This window comes from Metopolophium dirhodum, chromosome 1 (assembly GCF_019925205.1).
Source record: "Metopolophium dirhodum isolate CAU chromosome 1, ASM1992520v1, whole genome shotgun sequence".
Classification (NCBI taxonomy): Eukaryota; Metazoa; Arthropoda; class Insecta; order Hemiptera; family Aphididae; genus Metopolophium; species Metopolophium dirhodum.
The window spans coordinates 115,122,597-115,140,421 of record NC_083560.1 but is presented as its reverse complement, the minus strand read 5'-3'; the positions used below and the strand labels follow the sequence as shown (position 1 = coordinate 115,140,421).

Below are 17,825 nucleotides of genomic sequence, written 5' to 3'. Positions count from 1 at the left end.
TAATTTGCAACCGAATCAGGTTAGGTAATAAGCGGGAATATATAAGAATGCTTATTATAATTTTTTTGTGAGGCTAACATTTTTTTGTTGTCAAGATACGCATTTAGCAACCTGATATTTAGCATACCCACCTGTATTTTTTTATCTGGATTATTGATTTGATCGTCATGTCAAATTCTACAGTCCGTGTATGGATGTATAGATAGGTACAATAGTAGGTATTTATCTGGCTATATGAGTATTTTAGTAAGTATTTTATACAATTTCGTATAGGTACAACTAAGATTTTTGGTTCGATTATAATATTAACCTATATCCGGTTTTATTTTTATTACAATGTGTAATATTTTTAGGTTCAAAAATAAGAATTACTAAACAAAAGTTACCTCTACTTGTATTCAAATTATATTTTTTATAGTGTTTTCTTTTCAATTGTTTGAGAAGGGCTCTTTACGATGTTTCGTGTACCTACATAGGACCAGGCACGTAGCCAAGGTGAGGCTGGGTGGCCAAGCCCACCCTAAAATTACTCTGGCCCAGTACCGGCCTCCCAAATTCAAAATTATAATTATTTTTAGCAATTATCAAAAATGTGATTGTGCCCATTGAGAAAAATCTATTGTGATGACTACTGTAATACAATTATTAGTGTAATAATTTAATTTTTATATTCGCGGAATCGTGGATAACTTTATCTGAAAAAGATGGTGGAGACTCATTTGCGCACATATTAAAATATTTTTTAAATTTACGATAAATCATTTGCGCACAAAATAGTAAACAATGAAAACCAGCTTTTAGGAACAGTTTTGGGTGTACAGGGTGTCTTAAGCTGTCCAACACGTTACACGTTCAATATTATTGATATCAATGATCACCCGTTATTGGAGTATCTTCAATATAGCCTTATATAGTCTTAAAGCATAACGTGATTTCACATCAGATCTTATCTATCAAAAATGGCATTAATACTCGCCAAGTACACGAGTCGTGTGGGACAAGCTTTAATCTTTATTATTGATATTATTGCTATATCTTACCCTATTTTTGTTAAACATTTCCGGGGATAACTGATAAACCTTATAACAAATCTCTTCTATACATTTTAGTTTAGTCTCCGGTGTAACAACAATGGACGCTATTTGTTTAACACGGAGAGAAAAACATTGTAAAATATTGAACAAATTCAAATTTCGAGAGTATAGGGAATTAAAAAATGGAAATTTCAATTATCGGTGTACTAATAAATTTTGTAATGGTAGTATTATTGTAAATAATAATAACGAAATTGTGTATCAATCTAACGCGGACCATAAACATGATGCATATTCAGATCAGGTTATTTCAAGAGAAATTGTAAGGAGCTCACTGAAAAGAAAGGCAGAACATGATCTCCATACCCGTCCAAACAAATTAATACGACAAGAACTAAAAAATACCGATATTGCTGAGAACATGGAACATGGTGACTTGAAATTAATCCGTCGTTCAATATATTATGTACGAAAAAAGCATTTTCCCACGCTACCATAAAACTTTGACGAGTCGTTAAAACAACTTTTAGAGATGAAACAAACGTTGTTGCATAAAGGTAATCAATTTTGTTTTTCAAGTGACGATAATTCTGTTATTTTATTTACTTGTAAGAATAATTTGGAAGTGCTTTGTAATAATGAACACGTATTTGGTAACGGAACTTTTACGTATGCACCAAAACATTTCATGCAATTGTATACAATTCATGTTTACACAAATTATTATTATTTACCTTTAGTATATTGTTTTTTGAAAAATAAACAAGTATCAACATATGTGTCCATGTGGAAAACCATATTGAACTTGTCAATGCAATTAATAGGAAAAAACTTAAATGTAAAAATATTTCATGCAGATTTCGAAAAAGCTGCACATATTGCAGTTCTTCAGAGTTTTCCACAGTGTAAAATAATATGTTGTACATTCCATTTAGGACAAAGTTGGTTCAGGCGTTTGAAAAAAAATAAAATATTACTAAAAGAATACTCAAAAAATGATTCGGAAATCGGAAGGTGGCTTAAATATTTTTTTGGTTTACCTTATCTAAACTCTGATGAAGTTCCGGACGCATTTACGGAGCTAATCTCAATAGCTCCTAGTAATATAAGTATGGATTTTCCGGACTATATTTTAAAAAATTATATTGATTTTGGGCCAGAATTATGGGCAAGTGCACCAAACGATAGCCCTAGAACAACAAACGGAGTTGAAAACTTTCATATGCACTTTAATAGCCAGTTTTATACCCCCCACCCTCACATTCACCAAATCATACAAATACTCATGGAAATTCAAGTCGACACCGATTTAAAAATAAAATCATTAAAAAAAAATAAGGAAAACACACGTAGGACAGAAATATTAAAAAAACAAAATTTTTTGAAAAAATATATTCAGATTACAAATCTAAAAAAATTGATCTTATAACCTATTTGATGCAAACGTGTACCAATAAATATTAAATATTATGTATTAACTGTAATTTATGTAGATTGTAAATTTTAATGACTTTTGTAAAAATGAATAATGATTGTAGGTACCTCCTAATTTATTGTAATTTGTAAATTTTAATGACTTGTAAAAATGATTGTACCTAATTTATTGTAATTTGACAAAATGTTGAATAATGTGTAATAGCTAAAACAACATTTTTAAACCCGCCAGTCTATAACATCAGAATATGATGAGACAGAAAGTCATAAGCCTTTTAAAGGGTGGAGGAAAATGTTGTTTGAATATAATAATTGTCCACTATCAGTATTGACCAAATCGAAAATATGGTGGTACGGAGATTATGTACACCCTATACGTTGATAAAATTCTTGGAAAAAAGGTTTCTATTCTTCGTAAATTGTGCGCAAATGAGTTATGTTTTTGTGCGCAAATGAGTTGTAAAAAAGGTAAATGAGTTGTAACCGAAAAAGATATATAATAGGTTCTTGATACCCGTTTTATAAACAACAATAGACTAGCCGCAGCTATAAGCCTATAAATAGTCAGTGCGTACCCGACTGCTATTTGTAGACTGTCAGCGATTCAGCCGTTATCTTATACCATTAAATATCATTTTTATTAAACAAAGACGAACCAACATATTATTAGACGATCAATTCAAATAATTCAATATACATGCTTCATGCTTGATAGTTGATAGCACTGATATCAGATATTCATTAATGATTAGTACCATGATATAATAAACTAGGTATGATGGCAACGAACCAATTTTTGTATTATGTTGCGCAAAGATAGCGATGGTCTTTCTCCACTTTTCATTGGTTTAGATAATATTATCATAATGAGAAATTTAAAAACGGCGAAAGACCAGCGCCATTTTTTGTCAGAGTGATGATCGGCGGGTGAGGAGGATGCGTATCACGATGTGTGCATCATACCTAGTTTATTATACCATAATTAGTATAGCCTGCGCACAGTGGGAGGGGGGCCGTAGCCCACCCTTCGAGACCTACCGTCATTTGTATACATAATAATACATGATCTAAACATCACGATTTTTGGTTTTTTAAATGTTCTACTCCATCTGGTAAGTACCTATTACTATTTAATTGAATAACTAAAAAAAAATTTTATTATATTAGTACATTTTCATTATTTTGATGTTAAAGTAACTATTTTATTAATTATTATTAGAACGATTATCAGAAGCATATATTCTCCCTCCCCCTATAAAACTGCATATTAAAATATTTTTGATGGAGCTATAAGTTATAGCCTCCAACAGTCCCAAACCGGCCAAACCCCAACAATTGTATAACTATAATTGTGGTGTTGACTGATGTTATCTAATGCATCAGTATTTCACTATTGGTAAATGTTGTAAATTATTATTGACTATTATCAAAAAACGTGTATAAGTTATTAATTATCCACGATATTATCCTCGTTAGAAATATCCACGGAAGACTAAAATATAACTGACTAGAATATAATCATATTTGTGTTAGTTTGTTATGTTGTGAAATACCTATGTAAATAAAATGTTCAGTATTTTTAAGAATAACAAAAGTTTTAATGTTCCTAAAAAACTTGAAGAAGACGATGAATTCTGATCCTATAATTCCTGTTGTACCTAAAGTTTCATCAAATGATAATCAAAATCATAATGTCATAAACATACCTGTAGTACAGTGCATTAATATTTATAATTAGGATTTATCCCATATTAAATAAATTAAACTTGTGCACTTTCAATTTTAAACTATATAAATAATAAACATCAATCATTATTTATAAGAATAATATTTAAGACCAATTTTTGAATACTTAATTTAATAATTTATTAAACCTTAACAATAAATACTTTTAAATTTACCTAGTATTACTAAGATTACGTTTTTCTGATCGGAAGTATATAATATCACCTCCGGGTGAATCTAAGTTGGAACAATTTCCACTTTCAACAGTAACATTTTTAGCAAAAAATTATTGTCTTAAGCTATTTTGAAATAACACTGAATTAGAGTTGTTGTTTGAGCCACGTCTAGCTCTTTGACAACCAAAAAAAGTTCTATGTGGTTTTGAGACATTTTAGTCAATACAAATTGTAATGGGATATGGGATTTATTAAGTAGGTAATTGGTATGCTATATTTAATGTACTTTCCATAGTAATAATAAACCAATAGTTGGTACATCTCGTATTTTTAAACTTTTAAGATAATATATAGTAGTTTCTTCAAATTGATTAATGTTTTCAGAAATGTATTACACAGACTTTTGGATATCTGTTAGTCATAGGCGCAATTTGGGGGGGGGTCTAGAGGGGCTTAACCCCTTTTAGTTTTATTAAGGCCCCCCTAAGTTTTTAAATATATTCATTCTTAAATCCACAAAATAAAAAAAATTATCGAATTAAAATTAAATATGGAATTTTTTAGCGTATTCGATAATCAGTGTACGTATGTTGTTTAATAAGTAATAAGTAATAATTAATATCAATTTATAGAATATATAATCAATTATTGTTATTAATGTTAGTTCTAATGATATGAATATAATATGATACATCGTTGAATAACAGCTTGAGTATAATATTGTTCTATGAGTATAGATAACCTGCTATCATAGTAGTAACACGGGTTTAAATATTATTATCACATATTAGCTATTTTTAGAATATGGGATTTACGGAGATGTCATCTGTATATATAAAACAGTAAGCTAGCTGACTGATCTATCAACGCACAGCTCAAACCATTTTACGGATGGGACTGAAATTTGGTATACAGATAGCTATTGTGATGTAGGCGTCCACTAAGAAAGGATTTTTGGAAATTCAACTCTTAAAGGGGAAAATATAGCGTCTTCTTTAGCTATGAGGAAGATAAAAAATTGATACGTACATCTATGCGTCAAGATAGATTCTCAAATGCTTCTGTGACATATAAAGAAAAGGGCATTTCTAGTAGTATTAAAATGAAGATAAATTAAATAAATTCGCTAGGTCTAGGATTTATATGCATTTGCATGTTTTTTTTCTTAAGTCCAAATTGATTGGTTGTCGGATTTGCCCACGATTTGGCTTATTCTCGTTTAAATAGAACAAATTTTTTTTTGCATATTTTGAACATAGGGTAAGGGGGTGCGGGGGTGGAGCCCAAGCGAGTCAGTATTGATTTTATAAATTTAGCCCCCCCAAATCAGTTGTCCAAATTGCGCCTATGCTGTTAGGCATCCAAACTGAGAGCACGAATTCACCATTTTACTCACTAATTATAGCGACAAGATATTAAAAGTGAATATATTATACTAATAGTTGCTGAGTATTACGTAAAAGTACTAGTTAAAATAATTATTTAATTATTTAAAAATAATTTAATATTATTTGTTTTCCACTGGCCATCGTATGTGCAAAATAATGTTTTTCTCTTATGGAGCGGAGGTAAATCTTATCACGGTGGCTCGTATTCTATTTACGAGTGATCGCTCCAATTTATTCTTTATATTGATGGTGGCAACAGAATTTAATTTAGAAATCAGCTATTTCGATCCACTACTAGCGCATCTAGTAGTCAGAGTTTTTTTTTACCATTTTCCATTTGACCACCTTGTTGGCCTTTATATTAATAATTTAATTTAGCGTGCAAGTCACAAGTCCATAATAGTAGTCCACTAGTATAAATTACCCAAATTGATTTTCACAATGTCGTGCTGTGTAGTACCAAACTCTCCCGAAAAATGATACAAAATTTAGTTTATTCAGTGTTCCAAAAAGTCATATTTTAAAATCGCATTGGGAAAAAGCTTTGGGTATACAATTTAAAACTTATTCTAGAGAGTATGTGCTCGCCATTTTCAAAAGGATGATATTATTGATACAAGAGATCAGGTCAAGGTTTTAGCAAACAAACAATAATTTAATATTTTAAATTCTTTATTTTTGCAAATAAAATATGCAACTATATTGTTTCAGGTGTGCTTAAAAAAACCTAAGCTTTACCTAGGAGCATTAGGTACATATTTTTTTCAATGCATTCTATAAATTATCACCAGTAAGTATTTCTATCCAATAAAATATAAGAATTAGTATTGGTTCCACATTAATTTATTACTTTTTACTAAAATCATAAGGCTTAAACATTAATTATATAAGATTATAAGAGTCAGACTGAAGACCCGCAAAAGACATTTTAGGAACAAGCGAATCAAACATTAAAACCATTAGAAATATATTTCTCAACATTTTCTTATTCACCCAATATTTTTGAAGAAACATGTAATGGTTTTTTAAATATAAATACCAAAATTAAATTTCAATATACAGAGCATCAGACAGATATGTTGGTAGATAATGTTCATTCTATATAGTGATGATCATGCGTCAGTAGTTATATTAGGCATGCAAAATCAAAATTAAACTGCTCAACAATAAAAACACTTTGTAAAATATAAATTTTAATATTCTTATTTTCATGAAATATTGAAATAAAAAAATATTATCTTCAATTGTGATTCTTGACTCATCATCCCAAGATTTTTAGATAAGGTACTATAGAGATAGACTATAATATAAAAACGTAGCCACCAAGCCCATCACCCGGCATCTACGATCCATGATGATAGTTAAATATTTTATCTGCTTGGAACACTGATTGCAAATCGAACATTGTTTTTGATTTAATCTGTAGGTCAGATTATGATAATCACTAATGGATGTGCAACCCACAGATTTCTATCGTAGACCTATAATCAAATGGACAGCGTTCCCCACACTGTCCTGTCATTCGTTAATCTAGACGATATAACTTAGAGAGGAAACATATCATATGAACATATGAGAAAGAAAAACCATGTTTTGGGCTATATGTTTTAGCACACTCTAGCGGCCCAAAACCTCTTTTCTCTTTAAACAATCCCGTCTGGAGATTTCTCTCTCTATGCGCTCTCCATTAGTTTATAGGTCTGACTTTTAAACTGCACTAAATTAGGAACTCCTATATAATTTACATTGTTATCCACGAAGCTAATGAGGTGGACAGCTGTCATTTTGTCGAAATTTAATTTACTACACAAAATGTATTAAGAATAACATCGGTTTTCATGATAAAATAATAAATGTAAAATGATTTATGTAAAATATTTTTATTTTTTTAAGACAACAGGTATTGAAATAATAGAACACAATACAAAATAAATCATAACTAATCTTATTTACCATATAAAATACCACACAATTCCAACCAACCTTCATGCTTCAACTGATGGCGGGTGTTCGCTATCTAATAGGTACTATTGTTAACTTCTCCAGGGGAAATAAGTAAAAATAACGTCAAAAATCCAGCCACCGGACCGGAAATCGATCGAACCCGAGTCTCTCGCTCGCCGGGTGATTGCTCTACCACTGAGCTACCCGACCGCATAGACCCATAACGCTATCTCCCCCAATTGACGGGAGCTTACAATATATAGAACTATAGAAGTAGTATCTAGTACTATATAGAAATCTGTGGTGCAACCATACTATCTTAAATCGTGGTAAATATGTAAGTACTAGGTAATGTAATATATGTTTACTTTTGAAATAATAATAATATTGAAAATTGTATATTATATTCTATAAAATAAGTGATAACTAATGCATTTTTTGTAGATACATTACCTATATATTATATAAGTGCACGTGTGTCTACTGTCTAATCTTTTGTATACCTAATACAAATTAACGTATTTAGTTCGTTTATCATAGGTATATTCCTACAATAGTTACGGATATATAGTTATAGTTAATATTTATAGTTAAAATAAAAAAAATAATATTATTCATAATTTTAGGTAATATATTGTAGGTATACATACCATACATATTATAGTTGTATTTTCATTGCAAAATAAAAAAATTAATTTCTATTTTTTTTTATTTGAAATCATTTCGATTTTAAATTACATAATACCTGATAATCCTAAGCAAAAAATATACCTAGGTAGCAAAATTGAAATGAAAGCAGTTAAATAGCAATTTTAAAGTTCCTATTCTAATTCGATAGCCACTAAATTAATAATAGGTAGTTTAAAAATGTGTAATATTATATGTAATTTGTAACATATGGAATAAGATGTTGTATAATATTGTACAATAAACAATGCTATTATTCTAAAATATGCTTAAATATTATTATTCTTAAAAATATGTGTTTTTGAAAGATATTTATCCAAAAAAAGTACGAACAGCTAGAAATAAATAATTAAAAATTTACCATAATAATGTGATTTTACTAATCTATAAGATCTGCGTTATTGCCTTCAATCAAAGGAGTTAGATTGGTTTCATGTTGTGGAAGACGAAAAATACGAGATTTTGAATTTTTTGGTTCTCCGTTCTTCTCTTTTTCATCACTCTCAGTGTTCTTATTTTCTATAAATCATACATTTAAAACGTTCTAAATCTAAATACATCCAAATCGTAGAACGGAATGTTATTAAATAAATATCTTCTTGTTTGGCTTTTAAAATGGTACGTCTTCAACGATTCGAATATACTCATAATATATACATTATACATAATATTAATTAATTTAGACATCACCTGAAGTTTCTTCCGAAGGATTCGTAGTGCACTCTGACATGATTGCCTTCTTCGATGCAGTTGGAACCATTCCCTGGACTAGATCCATACGTGAATCCAAAGAAAACTGTTTTCCCGACATCAGAATCCCGCGAATTCTTCTTCTCATTGCTTTAAAAATACGAATGAAAAATAATATTATTGTTCTCATTAATTATTTTAAGGATACCAGTAATACTATATTTACAAGAGCTGTCTTTCATTTCACTTCTCAATAGTTTCCGTGACCAATCGTCTCCGTTATCAAATAATGCGGCAAAGCTCCCGTTTACTACTTTCGGTGACATAGGTGAATTCGCTAGTAGTAGACTAGCACCGAAGTTATTATTCCAATTACGTGTATCTGTCATAAAATATAATTAAAAAAATGAACAAATAAAATGGTTATATTTTTAAATGTAAACTTAAACGTCTTAAACATATTACTGTACTAAACGGCTTTAAGTTGGTCGCGTGTGCACTTTTGAGCAGAGCCTTTGATTCTCATATAGATTTTGGAAGTGCGTATATAAAAAAATACCTTGCCATTTTTGAGCTCGATTAATTGTTTACTCCACACAGTATACTTTATTATCCAATCGTATGTCACTACGATTCTAAAGACTTATTTTGTGCACAGGTTTCAGGACGTACGATAATTGTATTTCTACTAGACATTAGAATATTAGATAGAGATCTTTAGTGTCTAACTGAGCTTAACTAGAAAATAATTAGATGCCGTATATTGTGTAATAAAATATGTGTATGGAGTGGTGAGATTAACGTAGTTTTACTCCCCCCCTCCAATTGAAAATTTTTCCCTTAAGAAGTGTATCATTTTTTTTACGAAAACTGTAAAAATTTGATTTAATTTATACTTACCCTCCCCCCCCCCCCCCCCCCACCACCAACCACATTTCGCCCCACTGTGTGTATGAGGTTGTCGAACTTTTTGTACTCCAGCCAGACTTCCCCCAGTATACCTAGGTACTATATTATAATATAATATGTATTTAATTAAACCCTACCAGCCAACGAAACTTTTGATTTATTGTAAGTAGTGTCAGCTTTATCGTCGTTGATGATTTCAGTAGCCGTCGCTTTAATTTCAGCCCAATCTCTTGTGATGTCCGAAATTGTAGTATATTGTGACGTTACAGTGAAACGTATAACATATTTGCCTATAGATAAAAACTTATTTAATATTTGTATATTAACGATTAAAAAGTACTTATACGACTACAGAAGCTGGTGAATTTACCTAATTATTTTTAACTCGTAAAGTTAAATTAAAATATAAAAAGTGAGTAGGTCAGCGGTGGTGCAAGTTTTTACATCGTCCCTTCTGTTCTCGAACAGGATAGTGTATTATTACAGTATTCCGAGTATTCGATAAAAATCGATTCTGAGCGGACGAAAGAAAATGTATGAATTATAAATATGTATTAATAAGTAACGATTAATTTTACGGAATAAAAAAAGTAAAAACCAGTACAGTAAGCAGTCATATCAACCATAGTTTCGAATTTCTACTTGAAAAATGACAGACACCGTCGCTACAACTCCGGCTCCAGTCGCCACGTCACCGGCTGTAAATAAGTCTCCCGCCAAGAAGAAGTTGACGGCTTTCAAAGTCAAGATGACCGTCGCGTTGCATCCGTCAACCACCGTCATAGTCACCTCGGCTATCAAAAAGCTCAAGGAGAAGAAAGGTTCGTCATTGCTAGCCATCAAAAAATACCCGGCTGCCAACTAGAAAGTTAACCACGCCTTTCATCAGGAAGTTTTTGAAAGCCGCCATCGCCAACGTTACCATGGTTCAGACCAAGAGCACCAGCGCTTCTGGACATTTCAAGTTGCCCGTGGTCGAGGTCAAGCCGAAAGAAAGCCGTTGTTGTCAAAAAGAAAAAAATCCATCGTCAAAAAAGTCAAAGCCGCTGAAACACCGTAGAGATAAAGAAGCTCCCAGTTACCAAAAAACCCGCAGCCGGTGAACCAGCTGTTAAAAAGGCTAAAAAGCCAGTTGCAACCAAACCCAAGGCGACCATTCCAAAAAAGGCTCCAGCCAAAGCTAAAAATACCCCGCGGCCGGTGAACCAGCTGCTAAAAAGGCTAAAAAGCCAGCCGCTGACAAGTCCAAATCGAAGAAAACTCCAATCAAGAAAACTACTGCACCCAAAAAGAAATAAAAGGAAACTTCACTTTCCCTATTTAAAACGGTCCATTTCATTCCTTTTTTTTAAAAAGGGGATGCATTGTCCCCATATTTATTTAATTTAGTAGTGGAAAAGGTAATACATGAAATGAACATTTTAGAAGGAGTTACTTATTAGGTCATATTAAAATTGGACTATTAGCATATGCGGATGATATCGATCTCCTTCGAGAAGATTTGGATATGATTAACCGTTTAGGAAATAAACTAATAAATACGGCAGAAAAATTAGACCTAACCGTTAATGAGGATAAAACAGAGTACCTAGTGGCTAGCCGAAGAAACAGAAATAATGGACAAGAACAATATATCGAAATAGAAGAGCTTAAGTTCAAAAGAGTATTACAATTTAAACACCTAGGGTCAATTATAACAAAGGGCAACGATGTCAAGACAGAGGTTTCATCAAGGATACAACAAGCTAATAAAGGATATTATGGACTAGAAAAAGTAATAAAATCGAAGATCCTATCCAAAAACCTAAAAATAGATATGTATATGACACTAATAAGACCAATTGTTCTATACGGCTCGGAAACGTGGGCGTTCAGAAATACAGAAAATCGAGACTAATGTTTGAAAGAAAAGTTCTACGGACAATTTACGACCCAGTCTTCGATAGCCAAACCAATGAATAGGGAAAACTGCATAATGAGGAACTCCAAAGACTTTTCCTGAGGCCAAATATAGTTAGAGTGATTGCCAAACGAAGACTAAGTTGGCACAACCAGGGCACTATAGTCAAACGGGTGATTGAAGTAAACCCTATGGGAAAAGACCGTTAGGTAGACCTTAGCTGAGATGGGAAGATGGTGTGAAGAGAGAAGTTGAAAGGATAGGGTCTGGTACCAATTGGAGAGAAGCAGCGGAGTATAGGGATAGGTGGTAATGTTAATCGTTAGCAGTATGGTCTTAAAGACCAAGACTAAGGAAGAAGAAGAAGAAAAGAAGTAAAATAAATATTATTGTAAAACCTTCACTCCACACAACTTCTTCACTCCACTCAAAATACCTCATCTAAAATACCTAAAAAAGTTACTTTTTTCTCTTTGTAATTGTAAAAGTTATAAGTTAAACAGAAAAATAATAACTTGACTTGATAGGTCCCTTTTTGGTAACTGAATATTTAAAATCCATGCCATAGCATAATGAGTACATACTTTAACTGAAATATTTAAATTTTACGACGATATTGTATTAGGTACCTTTAAGTGATGCAGGAACACAGTGAATTCTTCCTTTAGAATTTAAGCGCTTTAACAGTCTTTCAGTTAAATGATTTTCTCCACGCAGACGAAAAACGACCAAGCCTAAGTGTCTAGCTGCAGGTATTTCGAATCTTTTATCATTCAACACAAGAAGTTCAAATTTGCTTGCCAACTGAACACCCTATAAATACAAGACATTTATTATGTATATGATTCTTATTACTTCGATTACTATAAGATTAACATTTTTGTTAGTTGCTTATAGATACAACATGGTAGGTACTCACTCCTCTGATGTGTTTTTGAAGACCTTTTATTCCAAAACAGCGAATCACAAACCACAGTTTCAACGCTCTAAATCTTTTACTCAATGGTATTTGCCAGTGCTTCAAATACAAATACAATTTTGTTGAGAGCATTTACTAAATAGTAATTTTTAAATTAAAATAAACTTACCATATAGTCGATAGCGAGTCCTAAAAAATAATGATTGTTAGTTAAGATTTTATTTTTTTTACATTTGTGAAGGATTGTTTTATATAGGTACCTATCTAATTATTGAATATGAGAAATAGGTCTACCATAGGATGGATTAGGAAGTACAATGTACATCCCTTGCCCCATAAAAACCAAAATAATTTGTATCTTGAAATAATCATTAAAATTTAAAAAAACGAAACTGAATAAAATATATAATCGTATTGAGCGTTTTGACTTTTGAGATCTAGGTTGAAGCTCTTTAAATTGTACACCTCGCGACAATAATGGATAGACAGAAAAAATTGATAGTCTAAACCACATAATTTTTTTGTATTATTGATAAATCACAAATCGTAAGTGAACGACTTTTATTTTATTGACCGTTTTAAAATATTTAGGCACTTACAACCAAAATCTAAGTACCCACCCACAACTACATATATTAGATACACACAGTAATATGTATATATTATATAATTTAATTTAGAGTGATATGAAAAACAAATTGTTTACATTTTACACACCCGAATTTTCATGTTGTAAATATAATGGATCGACGTTGAAAGTACGATGAAGGCATTCACTGTTCTTGACCCTAATAACAATAAAAACAATATAAATTATACAGTATGTGCCATACATGTAATGGAATGGGGGTTATTTGTGATAGGTCACATCGTACATATAATATTATGCACTATTATGTACACAACATTTTGAGGTCCGTTTCGCCAGCACCGCCACTTTCGAATCATAATACCAAACCTTAATAGTATTATGTACTTTTTTTTGTACAATTTTGTACAACCAAAATTAAATTTAAACGTGTATTGTTGTCGCTCGTTGCTACGTACACACTGTGAGACGACCAACACCAGGCAAAACTTTTAAATTCTTCTATAACCTTCAGAAGCTTTAACATTGACCGTTAATTCTTGTTCAACATAGGGGTTATTACTTGTTTTACACAAAGTTAACGATAATATAAATTATGGTGTCTGTGAGTTGTTCGAATCAGTGATTTAAAGTCTAAACATCCAGGCTTCATTAACAATGTAAAATAACAATTGGTAAAAATACACGCAATTATTATTTTAGAGAATTATTCTGAACACTTCAAAAACACTTCAACCACTACAAAAAAGATCGAGAATAATATTTGAAAGGGAATGACATATCAATTTTATATTTTATTATTATTTGACTTTGTATTCGACTTTCAAAATAAACAAAAAAATGTTGTACATTTAAATGATGTTTAAACTGTTTTGAAACAATATTTAGAGAAATCGGCATGTCATTCCCTCAAAAATATTATTCTCTATCTTTTTTGTAATAGGTGATTTTACTCAAGATTATTTAAAAACATAGGAAAAACGATTCTGCGCAAATGCGTTTTGTCTATGATGCGCGTGGGCCAGAGAGAGAAAACAGATGGTGCGCTGACATCCTCTTAATATGACTGAATTTATGGATAGTAATCGCGGAAACCAGTTATTAGTTTTAGATAGTTATAAATTTAGTATCAGATCAGTGAACAAAAAAGATAATTTAACACGTTGGCGATGTATTCTAAGAGATTGTGATGCTAAAGTGTTTACAGAAAATAAAATGATCGTACAAGATCATCGTGAACATTTATCATATAGTCATAAGCAGGGTTGGGATTTTATAGCATTTGCATATTTCTTATGAGATGCTTAAAAAATAGCAGAGTAAGATAAAAATGTGTTTCATGATACAGAGAACTGAAATTAAAAATCTTATTTTGCTTTTTTTTGCGATTTTTTAGTTTTTAGTGCTTTTTTGCATTTTTACTTGTTTTTGAATCAAAATCAGCCAAATTTCATGAAATTATATTTTAGTAAACGTGTATTTAGATTTTTGTCAATCGAATTATTATGATAATTTTGTATTAGGTATTTGGTTCTAATTTTTGTTATCTGCTGATTTTGTTGGGTTTTTTTTGTCGATTTCTACTGCGATTATTAATCGCCGATTATCAACGAACGAGCGTTGAATGCGCTGTACAGTCAAATCATTTGGTTTCTGATCAGAGTGACTAAATTATTTCAAATCTTAAGTAACTACCTATAATAATGTGTAAGTGATTAATAAATTATTAATTAATAAATTTCCTTTTTTTTGCATATTTTGTTGTTTTTATTTCGTATTTTTAGCGCATATTTAGCGATATTTAAGGTAATATTATAGCGCATATTTTTGCAATTTTAAGTACTATAAAATCCCAACCCTGGTCATAAGCCATATGATCGGAATACAATATCCAGGCAAATTGTTAACTCAGCATGTAAACGAAGTAACAGTCGATGCTCCCTCAGTTAGACCAAAAACAATCATCTTGGTGAAAATATTGAAAATATTACAGTTTACTACAAGTGTCTACAACAGACATTAAAAGAATAAGAAAGAATATATATGAATCTCAGCGCAAAGTATTACCAGCGTATCCCACTAGTTTAAGAAAAGTTAATTCATTGTTGAAAAAATGCACTTAAAAACTAAACAAGGTGAACCTTTTTTACTTGTGAATGACAAAGAGAAAAACATCATTATAATATTTTCATGTATCTCAAACATTTTATTCCTAAAAGAAATCGAGACATTATATATAGACGGGACATTTAAATATTCGGCTCGGTTTTTTACACAATTGTTCACTATCCATGGTCTTAAATACGGAAACTATATTCCATTAATTTTTTGTTTACTTACAAACAAGACTACCGAAACTACCGAAACTATCTTGCTTGATATTACTTCTTCAGGTGTAACATTATTGCCGCAGTATGTAACGACAGATTTTGAAAAAAGCAATAATTAACGCAGTCTATGAAATCTGGCAACTCAAATTATTGGGTGTAAGTTATAAATTATAATTAACTCAAGCTTGGTATTTCAAATCCAAAAAGTATACTTTATAGTTAATACCTTTATTATTAAATTATACGAAAATATTATTACTAGTTATTAGTACCTACTACCTATTTACCAAGAAAATTGTTATCAATAATTATCATTATCGTTTATTGTCGATGACGGTATGAGATATCCAAATACATATAGCTTTAAATTAATATATAACTATGATGAAGCATTTACATTTTCAGGAATGTTGTACCTAAAGATTTTACAAGATAACGTTTATTTCGAAATACGAATGTAGCAACAATTAGTTTCATTTTACCATGACCATTTGTTACTTGAAATATTAGATTCCCGTTTTAATTGTGGTTTACCTATCAGGGATTAGTTTTTAGCTCGTGAAAGCGAGATAACATCGAAGTATATTAACAATGGTTTTACGATAACGACGCGATAGCGACACTAAACTCTCAAATACGCGTGCAGAACTAAATGATTGATGGGGTGGAAGGTGGCGGTACAATTGAACCGCACTCACATTAATAATCTTTTACGATTAACACAAACAGTACGGGCGGCGATGGCAAGATTAGAAATTGCCTAAATGTTTCTCCTTAAATAATAGCCACTTAATTAGAGCCGCCTTAATAATTATTGACAAAAATTGTAGATTATTATAATTGTAATTATCTATTTATATATTTTAATAATGTTCTATAAGTACCTATACTATTTGTTATTATTTTACAAAAAATATATATCTATTAGTTTATTTTTTTATATATTAAACACAATTGCTATTATAATTAATAATTAATGACAACAATTGTATATTATTATTTTATTTTTTTATATAATATTATACATATTGTGATATATTAACATACAAATAATGTTAATGACTCCCTTAGTGCTCTCCTAGCCCTTGAAAACCCTTACCCCAAAAATGAAATAATTCAATCCATCCAAGAAAAGTTATCAAACTCGAGGAAAAAAATCGAATTTCTATGGGTCCCCTCTCACACTGGCATAAATGGCAACGAACTAGCGGACAAGGCAGCCAACGAAGCAATATCATCACCCAGCTCGGTATTAATAAACAAAATTACATTCCAAGACGCACTCATAAAAATAAATAAACTAACTAAAAGTCTTTGGCAAGACTCGTGGGAGAAGACTTCAAACATAAATAAATTAAAAGAAATTAAAACATCAATCGACCCATGGAAAACTCCTCCACCCTCATCCAGGCACGAAGAAGTAGTCACCACAAGAACTCGGATTTGTCACTCCCGTCTAACACACCTGCATCTCATAACAAAAGAAGACAGACCGACCTGCGAACTTTGTGACAAAGCGCTGACAATCAAACACGTCACACTTGAATGCCCCAAGTTCATCAACTCTAGACAAATTCTCGGAAACCCATCAACAATGCAACAGGCACTTGGCGAAGAGAACACTAAAAACATATATAATTTTTTCAAAAACATAGGCTTAGCAAAATTAATTTAGAAAAATTACTAATAATTAAATAATTCAATGTATATATATCCCACAAAATCCCTATATTGTTAAACGTAATGTATCCCCATAGTTGTAAGACCAATATTCACTTAATATTTTTTTGTAATTTTCACAGGCTAATAACCTCAGGAGTTGAAGCCTTATTTGAATAAAAAAAAAAAAAAAATAATGTTAATATATAGGTATTCTTATATTTTAAATAATTTTCTATATTTTATTATACAACATTTTATGCAACTTATACTTTTAATAATTTTCAAAATTATAATTGCCATTAAATTTGTATATGTGTACTTTAATTTATTAATTCGACTAAATATTGACTTTAACTTTAGTCTTTCCGTCTTGGAAACTAGTTGAGTGTTCGAATGAAGAGTGTTCGAACAAATCTGTTCGAATGGACTTTTATTCGA

The 17,825-nt window shown here is 31.0% G+C and overlaps 2 protein-coding genes across 4 annotated transcripts in view; one reads left to right on the top strand and one right to left on the bottom strand.

Annotated features, from left to right (window-relative positions):
• Positions 1-1,791: 1,791 nt before the first annotated feature.
• On the top strand, positions 1,792-2,726 carry LOC132934811 (uncharacterized). The gene has a single exon (XM_061001177.1). The coding sequence runs from the start codon at positions 1,819-1,821 to the stop codon at positions 2,461-2,463; it is 645 nt and encodes a 214-aa protein (XP_060857160.1). The 5' UTR covers positions 1,792-1,818; the 3' UTR covers positions 2,464-2,726.
• Positions 2,727-6,895: 4,169 nt separating this feature from the next.
• LOC132934191 (histidine decarboxylase) overlaps positions 6,896-17,825 on the bottom strand; it is a 31,498-nt gene continuing 20,568 nt past the window's right edge. For all 3 annotated transcript variants that reach the window (XM_061000470.1, XM_061000472.1, XM_061000471.1), the window contains 8 exons: positions 13,524-13,594; positions 12,976-12,995; positions 12,807-12,905; positions 12,517-12,700; positions 10,125-10,277; positions 9,305-9,460; positions 9,079-9,228; positions 6,896-8,907 (listed from right to left, as the gene is read on the bottom strand). In XM_061000470.1, coding sequence (XP_060856453.1) covers positions 8,768-8,907; positions 9,079-9,228; positions 9,305-9,460; positions 10,125-10,277; positions 12,517-12,700; positions 12,807-12,905; positions 12,976-12,995; positions 13,524-13,594 — 973 coding nt within the window. In that variant the 3' untranslated portion in view covers positions 6,896-8,767. The remainder of the gene's footprint in view (positions 8,908-9,078; positions 9,229-9,304; positions 9,461-10,124; positions 10,278-12,516; positions 12,701-12,806; positions 12,906-12,975; positions 12,996-13,523; positions 13,595-17,825) is intronic.